Source organism: Macrotis lagotis, chromosome 7 (assembly GCF_037893015.1).
Source record: "Macrotis lagotis isolate mMagLag1 chromosome 7, bilby.v1.9.chrom.fasta, whole genome shotgun sequence".
Classification (NCBI taxonomy): Eukaryota; Metazoa; Chordata; class Mammalia; order Peramelemorphia; family Peramelidae; genus Macrotis; species Macrotis lagotis.
Genome location: NC_133664.1, coordinates 61566179 through 61578892, shown reverse-complemented (window position 1 = coordinate 61578892; position 12714 = coordinate 61566179). Strand labels below are relative to the sequence as shown.

General features: G+C 35.9%; 1 protein-coding gene across 7 annotated transcripts in view; it reads left to right on the top strand.

The window, feature by feature from the left end:
* The window catches only part of PIP4K2A (phosphatidylinositol-5-phosphate 4-kinase type 2 alpha), a 326382-nt gene that overhangs the window by 161186 nt on the left and 152482 nt on the right, over positions 1 to 12714 (top strand). For 5 of the 7 annotated variants that reach the window (XM_074192978.1, XM_074192979.1, XM_074192982.1 and 2 more), the window contains one exon: positions 8471 to 8584. The exons of the other annotated variants lie outside the window; for them this stretch is intronic. In XM_074192978.1, the coding sequence (XP_074049079.1) occupies positions 8471 to 8584 (114 nt within the window). The remainder of the gene's footprint in view (positions 1 to 8470; positions 8585 to 12714) is intronic. 7 annotated transcript variants of the gene reach the window in all.

Below are 12714 nucleotides of genomic sequence, written 5' to 3'. Positions count from 1 at the left end.
TTTGTGCTCTTTAAATTGTAACAAATTATAATTAATTACTACCTTTATCTGATTCTTTGGACTGCCACCGAAGCCAAGGTAACAAGGATGGCAGTCTCCAGGGTACAAAAGCACAGCAGTGGATCCTTGGGATCTTTCTTTCTCTATCAGTTAAAAAACATTTCACATTTCCCTGTCAGGAGATGATTAGTTAAAGGGAAACTGTCAAGTTTCCTAGTCCTAAATCCAACCTAAATCTTTTTTTTTCCTCCTTCTTATTCTCTGACATTACATTCCTGAAAAGATAGAACTCCTTGCCAACTGGTCAATAAAAGCACCTATGGTTCTCTGAAACCCTTCCCAGAATTCCCTGCCTAACCCAGTCATTCTTTCAGCAAAGATTAGTTAAAGCTACTATTATGTTGGAGGTATTGTACTAGGGAGGAAAGATTGTGAAGACAAAAATAATGGGGAAATCCCTGTCCTCAAGGAGTTTAAATTCTTCTGGAACAATGAACCAAGCCTGTCTTGATGTCACTGAGTTGGAGACAAATGCTAGCAATATTGGTCAGTAGCTCAAGATTATTAAGATTCAATTCACGTTTTCAAAGGGCAGTCCCTGGAAGGCTGTTATTAATTGGGAGATAGGAAGGCCCTTTATTAGCTGTCTGGACCATGATGTGAACTTCATTGACAAGGCCGAGTTGACATGTAATCAATCAATCCCCAAACATTTCTAAAGCACTTACTATGTAGGTACAAAGAAATGATCAGAAGGTGAGAGGAAATGTTCCCAACTTACATTTTCAGATTTTCAAGAATGACTTCTGGGATTTTTACTTATGTGACACTGGAGGTCAGAATGAGGAGTGAAGTGTAAGGAATGTTGGATGTATCTCCTAGCTGTTTAGATGGAACCATAGTCATCAAACACCAGCATTCATCAAACCAGCTTACATGTTGTAGGATCCCATTGCTAAATAGGAAAACAGTGTTGTCATTAAGAATTCTCCAAGCAGAGTTATCTTACAGTTGGTAACTTTACAGCTCACAATAACCAAACTTGGTAACGCTCTGTTTGCCAGCCCTTATTGTCCCTAAAACAAATCAAGCTAATAATGTAAAAGCATGTTCTCCCAGGCTGATTGGATTAACACTAGGTCTATATCATTTGCCTGATGTATTGTAGACACTTAATAAATGTTGATTGATTGGTTGATATTTAACTTGCTGCCCAATCATAACCTTCCAGGGAACCAGTCAAGCCGATTCAGATGGCTAAACCGAAGCTGTCGCCATCATTCTGGTAGAGTGTGTAGGAGGGCTTTTATTTTTACTGTTTAAAGCCTAACCACTTTCACAGACTTCTTCCAGCAACAATGAGGATAGAGAAGTTACTGAGGAAGTTTAAGTATGGGGTACCAAGGGCCAGAATTATTTTTAGAGATGTTGACCAAGCTGCTACTGATCATTGTCATTTCTTTTTCTTCTCCTTCACAAATTTAGGATTAACCCATAATCCTTAAGGCAGGAACAGAAGCAAACTTCTTGCGTGATTAGGCATGCTGTTGCCTAGGTTTTCCTTCTGCAAACTAGCATAAGAAAAAAATCTTCAAAAATTATGATAATGAACCTATTTTGTGTGGTTTAATTGCAGCTCAACTTGTCCCAAGAAAAGCTTATCCAAAGAGCCCCCCAATAATGATATCCCCCTCTTAAAATGATATGGCAGTCATTTTCCTAAAAGCCTGACAGTGTTAGGATGGAAGGCTATTATTTATAAATATGATAATCAATGTAACTGGCATTTCTTTAGTACTTTAAGTTTTGCACAGTTCTTTATAAATATTATCTCTGCAAAAGCCCCATAAATTATTATTATTATTCTCATTTTTATTAATGGGATAAATGAAGCAACTTGCCCAAGGTGACACTCTGAGACATGATTCAAACTTAGCTCTGCTGGACTCTAAGCCTAGCAGTCTCTCTGCCTTGCCATGCTGCCTCTCCTAGATAAATTATATTAGTGATGATAAGGAGCCAGCACATAGCTCCACCAGATGTAGCTCTAGCAAGTTGTAAAATTACAGGAAGAGATCAACTGTTCTGCGCTTCTTAATCACATCCTGTGGAAGCCGGCATTTAGAAGGCGGTTGCTTTATTTCTGCAATTGTACCTGAAGAGATTTGGAAAAGAGGCTTCCCATCCCTGATAGCAAGTCTGCAAAGGACATACTCCTGTTCTTTTGTGGAAATTAGGATGAATTGATGAATTATCAGGCTGTTGCCCAAGTCACCATTTTGCCTGTTGAGGCTTGTTTTGCTTCTATTGTGAAAAGAGGGTGTCATGAGCTTCTTCTTTGGGGAAACACCTGTTATCCCAAGTGCTTCAGAGTGAATGTCTCTCTCTCTTTTCTAATTTCCCAGTTTATGGATTAGACTTGTGATGGGATTTTTTTTTGGTGGAGGAGAGGGAGGGAGATCACCAGAGCTTATGTATTATAAACCTTTAGCAATCCATACTGCCTTCAATGGCCCTTATGTGCATGATACTATTAAATCAGATCCCCTTTGTGCTCCATTATATGAATAATTCCACATTATATTTTAAATGCAACAGATTCTGATTTTTATAAAAACCCTTGGCAAGCCCTCTAAATGGCTAGGTTCCAATTTCACATTTGATTTATCCTCTTTTATAAGTTTATTTTCATTTGAGTGAGCTTGGAAAAACACTTAGATCAGGAACATGAGCCATACCTAACATCAGACAATAATTAACACATATTTTATATGTTGTGCATGCAGCTCGATCTGTCACAATAACAGCCCATCAAAGGGACACTAACCAGTGATCTTTGACATCGTGGCTTACAATGAGATTTTTCAGAAATGGGTTGCCAAGTGAACACATGGAACAAAAATTCATTTCTTTCTGAAATCTGAGTCCTTTAATCACAATGCATCGTGATATGCATTATCCTTTGCATTGAAACCTTCTGGTGGCAAAATCTTGTTTGCATTAAATACTTGAGTGTGACAGGAATGAGGCTCATTTTCCATTTAAGATTTCCTTCCCAATTGCAGTCCAACTGAGTCTTGCATTCTATAGGTTAAGGTTATGGGCATGCCACAACAAGCATAACATTAAATAGATTCAAACTGGTGGGGGTTTTTTTCCTTGCTAGTACTTTTGCATTCTTTAGTGGGAGATTAAAATAATGAAAATTCAAAAAATCAATTATTAATTTAGAGAATACTGCTATGTTTAGATTCTCCCATGTTTTTCCAGTAATAAAACAAAATGTTTTATACTTATAATTGGATTAGAATATTCTCATTCCTCAGTGAGAATTTTGATATTTTCAAATATTTGGGATATACCTAAAAGTTACTAGCCTCTCCAAATCTGAATCCTTTATAATTTGCTATTGATCTTTTTTTATTCATTTTAAAATAAACCTTAAAGCATACAGCATAAATTCAGTGCAAATAGGTTTTTATATAATATGTGCCAGCTAATAGTAATTTAAAATTTTAAAAATTCATTTTCTTAAAATCCCAAATGAACTAGTTCCTATAACTAAACATATATGTTACCTTTTCCCCCACTTTTAAAATCTACTAATAATTTCAGTGGTAGTGATTTTTCAGCATCAATTGAAAGATAATGATCTAGTATATCCGATATTAGGAAGCAAGGGTACATTTAATACCCATTTTCTTTCATCTTATTTCTTTATACCCATTTCAAATAGACATTTTCCAGGATTCTCCTGTCTCTTTTCTGGAAACAGCCCGCTCAACAGATTCCATGTCTTTTGCTTGGCAACTGCCTTCCATGCACAGACCCTTCTTTGCTGACTCAGCCCACAGAGCTGCATGGTCATTTCAGAAATGAGAGCAATAAATTTCACAGCTGTTCCTTTGGAATTTTTTTTTTGTCCTATTCTATCCCAAGCCCAGTCCTCTAGATAATTTATATCTGCTTTGAGCTCAAGGAAGTAACCATTCAGTGTCAGACTGTACCCAGGAAGATTTTACCTCTCTTTAAATCATCTTTGTTAGTGTTCTTCAGACCCTGAGTCAATTCATTCTATGTATAACTAGAGTCCATATCCAGTTTTCTCAGAAAGCTGAGTCTTTGTTTGTATTCCCAGCATATGTTTCTGTGATTCTTAAGACCTGATCAACAGTTTCATATGGTTTTCAGTTTAATAATGATAAGAGCTGACCTATAGTGCTCTAAAGTGTACAAGACATTTTTCATAAATATCTCATCAATCCTACAGCAGCCCCCAGATATGTTAGGAGAGAGAGGAGCAGCACAAAAAGGGCATAGGATCTGGTGTTGGTGTTATTGTCACATTACTACTTATAGAAAAGGAAACTAGGACTTAAGAGAGGTGTGGTGATTGTTATGGTCACATAGCTAGTAAGTGTTGAAGGTATGATTTGAACCTTATAGTCAAGTACCCCTTCCATTGTACAAATCTGTTCTCCCTATTCCCCATATGGTATGAGTAGTGGCATTCTTTGGTACTTGAAAATGTTTGTGTGTCTATCTCAACCTTTTCCTCATTTCTTTACCTGACTTTCATCATCAAATGGACTTTGCCTCAGACAAAGTGAGACCTGAGAAAGGTCTTAGCTTAAAAAGGTCAAGGTCTCCCACTGCACCTTAGGACCATCTGTAGCTATCCTGACCTATGTCATGCCACTGAACCCAGATGGCCCCAGAGGAGAGAGTGAGGTGGGTGATTTTGCACAACCTCCCTCAGTTAAATCCAATTCACTTTCAAATCAAAACATCACCTTCCTGATTTCAATGGTCCTCTTCAATAATGAAGGACAAATAATAGCAAAGAAAATAGTTGAGGCAAAAATAAATATAATAACAGTTCCACCTCGAAGTTGTATGGTGCCTTTATTTTTTAAAAGCTTTTCCATTCCCATTAGTTCATTTTATTCTCACTCCTGCTCTCTAAAATTGATAACTTATACATTGTTTTCCATCTTATGAGTGAAGAGGCAGAATCATGTGACCCTAGCCCATAAGTAAATTATATTTACTTTATATGAGATATAAAACAAAAATTTTGTGTGATAAATCATTGATTGGTTTGTCAAACCCCAAAACAATGAAAAATTAGAAAGATAAATCAGGTCCTGGATATTCTGGTTTAAAAGAAAACAATTTTATTTAGGACAAAAACTCATTCTGAAATCATTCAGTCTATCACAATCCAAATGATTAAATTCAAGAAACTTTTATCATCATACATAATATTAATATGTGCAGAACAGTGGTAGAATTTTTAATAATTGACAATATAGCCCATGGACTGATGATTGTATTTGTTGATCCCAGGACATATATCTATGAACAAAAGGATAAAAGAAACAACTAAGCAAAATTCTTAGTGTATTGAATCAACTGAGACCTTTCACCTTTGGGATGAGTCCATTGGTTTAAGCAGACTTTACATAGCTAACATAGTGACACACACACAAAAAAAATATTGATATGCATTCCCCAAACCAATTGGAAAGTGAAGCCTCATTTTCCTAGGGAGGATTATAGGATTTTATTGCTGAAAAAGAGAAAACCAAGTGAAAAGTTTAACTTGTTCAAGATCAAAAAGAATTCAAAGGCTACTATATGGCAGAACCAGAATTCAAACCCAGATTTCCTGATCCCAAACTCAATATTCTTCCCATTGTACCATGAAATTCTTAAAACCTCAAAGAGTGAAAACGGCTGCCTAAACTGTGTCCCCAGAACAAAGCACATGCCATACAAGAGGGAGGTAGAGGAAGAAGAGCTTTCTTCTCTTTTCTTGCTTATCTCTCCCCAGGAGCAGATGAACCCATTTTCCAGATCCTATTTTTTTCTTCCTTTTCTAGTAAAGACCTACACTAAGCCTATCATGGCATGCAGGTGCCCTTGGATTATTAACAATTGATTGCAAGGTCTGGTGGGAACCTACCAAGTTGTAAAGACTTTCAGCATGGACCTGGCAATGAACTCTCTGCCTTTCATATGGTGACCCAACCTAACTGAGCTTAGAGAAACCATTACCAAAAGGCTGTTGATTCATGGGATTTTATTTACAGCTCTTACAACTAAAGATGATCAGCTTCCAAGGCATGAAGGAAATGCTCTCACTGATGAGATTACCAATCCTTCAAGTATTATCTTCTCCAGAGAAAAATAAGCCTATATTTCAGTTCCCCTGTCCTTAAAGTTTCTCACCCTGTATTTTGTACGTTATTTGTTTCTACTTTGATGTTTTCCTCCTTTTGAATAAAATACTTCTGCTAGTCTAGCACCCCAAATGGCATCTGTTTAATCTTTATGAATTTGAATTCTATTACAAATACATATCCAATTTGTAACTTGCCTGTCTTGTCCTCCTTAGACCCTAGCATACATACTTTCAGGTTTCATTTGCTCAAAACCCAAAAAACAAATTTGTTTCCTTCCATTTTTCTTATTCAGTGACATTTTCTTATGCAGACAACATAAGAGGGAAAATTGCAGCAATTTTCCCAATAATTCAGGTTCCATCTGCCCCTTCCCCCCCCTTCCTTTCCCAAAGAATTACTTGAACAAAAACGTTAAAGTTATCTGGACTAAGAAAAATCTCATTTCATTTCTCTTTCTGAAGTCCTCATGTGCTTGTAAACATTGCTTTTGAGCTTTCTCATTTTTAATTTCTGGTTGTTTTCCTTAAATTTCCGAACTCCATTTATTGTAAATCTTCACAAGTTTGCTCATTTAGACCTAGGAGGGAGTTTAACAAGCCTCTAGTTCAGTTACTTTATGGATGAGGAAACCGAGATACTAAAGGTGAATCATTCACTGTTTGTGGTTCTTTAAAAAAATACTCATGTTTTCCTAGTAAAATTGGCTCTTAACAGCCACCTTGAGCTTAGTCATTCTCAGACTGTTTTAAATTATGTTTATCTTCTCTACATAGTTGTACAAGTATTCATGGCCAAAATTTAGAGGTTAAGCTGGCCTGGCCCACCTTCATGTTGTGCCTCCAATATTTTCCCTTTTTTTTCTTTCTTTCCTGTGTCTCTGACACTTCATAAATGTCTTGCAGAAGTGGGTCTGTCTGTTGATTTTTTTTTCATCCCAATCTCCCTATTATCCATCTTAGAATGTTCCTGGCTTTGCAAGGATAATTATTTTGGCACGATCTTTACTATAATCAAGAATATAACACCATTTCAGACTTTTCTTCTCAGTAAATTTAAACCCAATTAGTAGGGTTTATGAAGAGTCAGAAGTGTATTTTTTTTTAATTAGCAGCCCAAGATTTAGGGAAATGATTCAATGAATCCATCCACTGAGTTTCCTTTTGTCCCTTTAAGTGTTTCCATTTTTTTATTTTTTTAATTTGATATCACTTTCTTGGAGAAGAAAATCTTTTCAGGAATGATTGTTTCCCTTCAATTTTCTTGTCTGAAAAAAAACAATGTTCCTTAACAATACTCTCCAAGGTCACAGACAGTGTATTGAGTTGGAGTCCTTCCAACAGATGATAGCTAGCTAAGATGTTTGGGATTTTTATTTTTTTTAATACTGTTTCATTCCCCTGGAATGTTTATTACATTTAGTAAATGGAATATTCCAAGCATGTTTTAAAAGATAGGACTATCTGCACAGTGCTTTCGTATGTGTGCATGTACTCTTCATTAATTATTCTGCTCACCATTAGGCTTACTTTTCCAAGCAGGTTATGACAGTCATCGTTAGCCATACATTAGTTTGCTTGAGTGGAATCGAATTGCCTTCTGAATCTCTTATTTATTTGTGGGGCTGGACTTTTGCCATCTTGAAATGTTTCCATCTTTTAAAAGATGCCGTTTTTCTCGAACACTGTCCAAATCGAATTAAAATTGCCTTCTGGGTGAGTTCTACCAGGACCTGTAAGAGTTGTGTAAATCATCCCAAACTGTGCATGTTGGCTCGGACTCCGGCAGCTGATTTTTGGCACCAGGGATATTGCTTGTGCCGAGTCTGTTGTAGCTGTTACTCATTTCTTGCACATAGAAACATGTTTGTGAGATGTACATCAACGAGAAGGGGGTGAGGTAATAGGACATTTCTGGTGAACTGCTATGGTGCCAATAAGAAAACGTGATGATTCCAGACGTCCTCATGGTCCTCCAGCTAGAAGGCTACCCTGACAACTGAGAAGGAACCTAGGACAACAATTGGCTCCATTTCTATGAAAAAGTTAACAAAGATGAGGGGACATTTTCATGATGCTCATTATGTTGTAGGGCTCATCCACCATTCCAAGAGGTTCTACTTCTACTCGGCGTAGCTCACTGGTGCCCCCTTGCGGTCTTCAAGACACTTGCTACCTTTGTGTTCTGTTGCCAGCAGCTTAAACTTAATTTTTTTGTAGAACCTAATCAAATTGGAGTACACATTTTTCAAAGCCCCTGACCCATTCCTTTGCTTCTTTTCTTAGGCCAAAGAACTGCCAACTTTAAAGGACAATGATTTTATCAATGATGGCCAAAAGATTTATATTGATGACAACAATAAAAAGATGTTTCTCGAGAAACTTAAAAAGGATGTTGAGGTAAGAGTCTTGTAGGCGGCTTAATTTTATGTATGGAAACATTGCTGGACTCTGAAAGGTTTTTTAAAATTCTCCGGGACAAAGTCTGACTAAATAATATGATTTACCATGACCAGAACTGTGTTTGCAACTTCGTGGAACATGAAACATGCTGATGGTTTTGTGCTCTTGAAATTAGATAATCAGCAACAATTTGGAACTAATGGAAAGCATCAGGGGATCTGGGTTCAAATCCCTCCTCTGACACTTGGTTCTTGCATGACTTCAGCATCCACTTTGTTCTCAGTTTTCTTATCTGTAAAAAAATAAAATAACAATAAACCAGATAGCTTCTCAGATTCTTTCCAACTCTGGATCTAAGATCCACTGATCCTATGAACTGTCTTATCTAAATTAAGGAGATTTGTCAAGGCACCATTCCCTACCCTGATTTGACTGTATGTTATTTATTATTTAAAAGGAATGACCACCTGGTAAGTTGAGTTTCTTAACCATGTTTGTGTCATAGACCTCTTGGGCAATCTGATGAAGTCTGTGTGGTTCCTTTATCAGATAAATGTTATTAAAAGCATAAAATACATTGCATATAATTATAAAGGAAACCAAGATTATTGAACTAGTTAGCAAAAAAAAAAAAAAAAATTAAGTTCACAAAACCCAAGTTAAGGATGCCTCTATTGGTGTGAGTCAACTCAGTGTGGGGTTCAGGAAGGGAAATTGATTGAATTCAGTTAAATCATTGTTTCAAAAGGAAGTAATTGGCTACTTCTTTGAATCGATTCTGCCTTTGTTTTGTTTTGTTTGCTCAGCCAAATATTGTAAATTTGGCATTTAACTGACCCCTGTATACATTTCTGTCCTTAATTCCAATATAATTAGTTTCCCAAATAAACCAGCAAGTTTCAAGTGTGAGTCCATGTGAACTGCCTTAGAGAAATCTGCGGAGACAAAACAAAGGACATTTGGGAAACCTGGGGAAAGGGAGGAAAGGAAGGAAGCTACATATCAAAATGGGGTCCTTTTTTTTCTGTCTGCTTTTATTTGAGCACTTGGTAGACATAGCATACCTTCAGACTGCCAAACTGAAAGAGAAAATGTTTAAATGTTAATGCAGAAATCTTTTTCCAAAGAGAGTTGGAAGTAATTTGGGGGGATTGGATTTTTTTTCTCTTTGCCACTTTCCCTTCTTTAGCCCCACTCCCAATCCATCCCTGCTACATCTGGCAATTAATACTTACTGGAAGAATCCTCTTTCCAAACCTTTCTTCTTTTTAAGACAACTAAAAATGAATATTCTTTACTTCCTTATCTTTACTTCTCTTTTTCTACTCCCTTTTGAAAAATATGTGGAAAATATTTAAGAAATAAACTGGGACATTGTTCAGAGCCTGAATTTGCTTCTATTTTGATGTGTTCCAATATAATTCAGAGAGAGTTCCAATGGAGACGATCATCATGCCAAGTTGTCCTCAGCTGGGTTTATGTATTTTCTTATTAAACAACTTTTTGGAATAATCTGTGGTTTTGAAATAATCTTCTTTAGACCAGAAAGCATAGCTACTATGTAGAGGTAGATAAGTCTTCAGGCTCTGTTTTTGAAGGTGTGATTGGTAGCTTATATGCCATTTTTTAAGATATAGATATGCATGTATGTATCTCTATGCATAGGTGCACATATGTATATGTATTCTATGATTTTATATACACATGCATGTATGCATCTTCTTCAAGCAAACACACACACACACACACACACACACACACACACAAATAAAGCCAGATTTTGTTAAGCCCTAAAGAAAAAGTCAAGTGATTTATTTGGAAAGGCATAAGACTCCGTTATATTAGACTATAAACTCCATAAATCCAAGGGCAATGTCTGTTATTTGCTATTGTTGCTCAGTCTGACTCTTCATGACCCCATTTATGTTTACCCTCTCCTTCTCCAGGTCATTCTGTAGATAAGAAAACTGAGGCAAACAGTTATTTATTTTCTTCCAATTATTTCCCGTCATCCCAGCACCTCATAACATATCCATATAGAGCTGGCCATTTCTTAAGAATTGAATGACTGATAGAGGTTTGTTCTATTTTTGTTAAATCCTTGAAATAGTTTGAATTGTTACAATGCTCAAATTATGTCTAATAATAATATCTAGCATGGCTTATAAGTGCTTTACAAATATCAGCTCAGAACAACCCTGCTTATTATTATAGTTACCATTAATACCTCCATTTTACAGAGGGGGAAACAGAGGCAAGATTAGCTGACCACTAGTTCAGAGTCACACAGTAAGGGATTGGGCTAAAATTTGAACTTGGGAGTGCTCTCTCTCCACTGGGTCATCTTGCTGGTGCAGACTTTTGATGTCAATTACTGGCAAAGGGCAAAAAAGTGTTTACTTAAAAAATTCAATGCTACATGTCTTCTCATCCTATCTACAAGGAAAATCAGTCTTCAGGTTTTCAGTGGCTTATTATCAATGGTCTATTTGATTATATGACATTTTCAAATATTTGTGTTCCGTTGTGATAATAATGACTAACTTTCCCTTAGAGAGACAGCAAGACAAAAGGATAAATGGGCTTAGAGCCAAAAAGATCTGATTTGAATACCACTTCCAATATTTACTAGCTTAGCTTGTTGAACCTGAATGTAACCTCTCTTGCCAGCTAGTTTCCTCATCTTTAAAATATGGTTATTAACCTTTCAAAGATTGTTGTAAGGATCAAATGAGATCGTGAAAAGTGTTTTGAAAACCTTAAAACTCTAAACAAATAACCTATTACTCATATGTTGTCTACTTTGAGATCTCTCATATGAGTTTTTGGCCAAAGTACTTTACATCCATCATCTCTTGTGATCGTCACAAAATCCCTTAAGGTGAATGAGTTTACAGCCTCCCCATTTTACAGTTTAAGGAAACTGAAACTCAGAGAAAAAAAGGGTTTTCTTGAGGTCACAGAGTTAGCAAATATCAGAATAAGGAATTAAACCCAGGGTTTCTGACAAGACTAGTGCTTCTTTAATGCTATTCATCCCCTCCGGCAAATTAAATTTGTAGTTTAATTTCATGAGTATCTTTTGATACTTTCAGGAGTCTCTATTTGATTGGTAGAGTAGGATATCTTAATACAAATTAGGATTTCTATAGCTTTGTTAAAAATTAAGGCCAGATCATTAAAAGTTCTTCCATCAAAAACATACTAAGTGACAAAAACATCTACTGGGTTTTGACATTTGTAAGAAAGAAACATTCAATTTGTATGCAGACAATTATGGGGAGAGAGTCTGGTATTCGATTCTGGTAAGAGGTCAGAATTTAATCTTTTCTCTTGTTATTATTATTGTTGTTGTCTCTTCCTAATGCTCATATTTCTAAGTGGTCATTTCAAATTAGTGGTTTATGGTTTATGGTTACAAATAGGAAGAAAAACTCTTCTTTTTTCCCTATAGGTAAAGTCCGTAGCAGTAATTAATACTTAAGCATGATACTGTTTGAGAGACAGCCGTATAAATAAATGTCCAGAAATGCTTTGACCTATTTTTTTAAAACATCCTTTCCCCTAAGAAGTCATTTCAAGCCCCCTGAGACAAAATCAGCTGTTTTTATTCCTCCTCTGGCATTCTTGATTATTGGGCCTAAGTAATTAACCATTTCCAAGGTTTCTGTAAGAAGGAGTGATTTTTAATCTAAGGGCCATGAATGGTTACATATTTATATATATATGTGTGTGTGTGTGTGTACATTTACATGTATGGATAGACACATATATACATTTATTGTATTTCACTAAAAATTGTTTCCTTTGTAATCCTTTATTTGGTACTGTGAAAAGCATTTATTTTGAAAAGGGATTCATAGACTGTACCAGATTGTTTCCAAAGGGATTCATGACACAGAAAAGGTTAAGTATCCCCACTATAGGAAAAGAAATAATAATAATAATGTAAAAAGTAATAATATTTGAACTTCTCTAAATAGTAAATTTTATTCCATTTTGAGAATAAATAAATTCTACTAGCATGTATTAGGCATGTATTAAATGGTCACTATGTACATGGATCTCTGCTAAAGATATAAATATGCAGCCTTTAAAAAGCAAATGAAGAAAACCAAGACATTAAA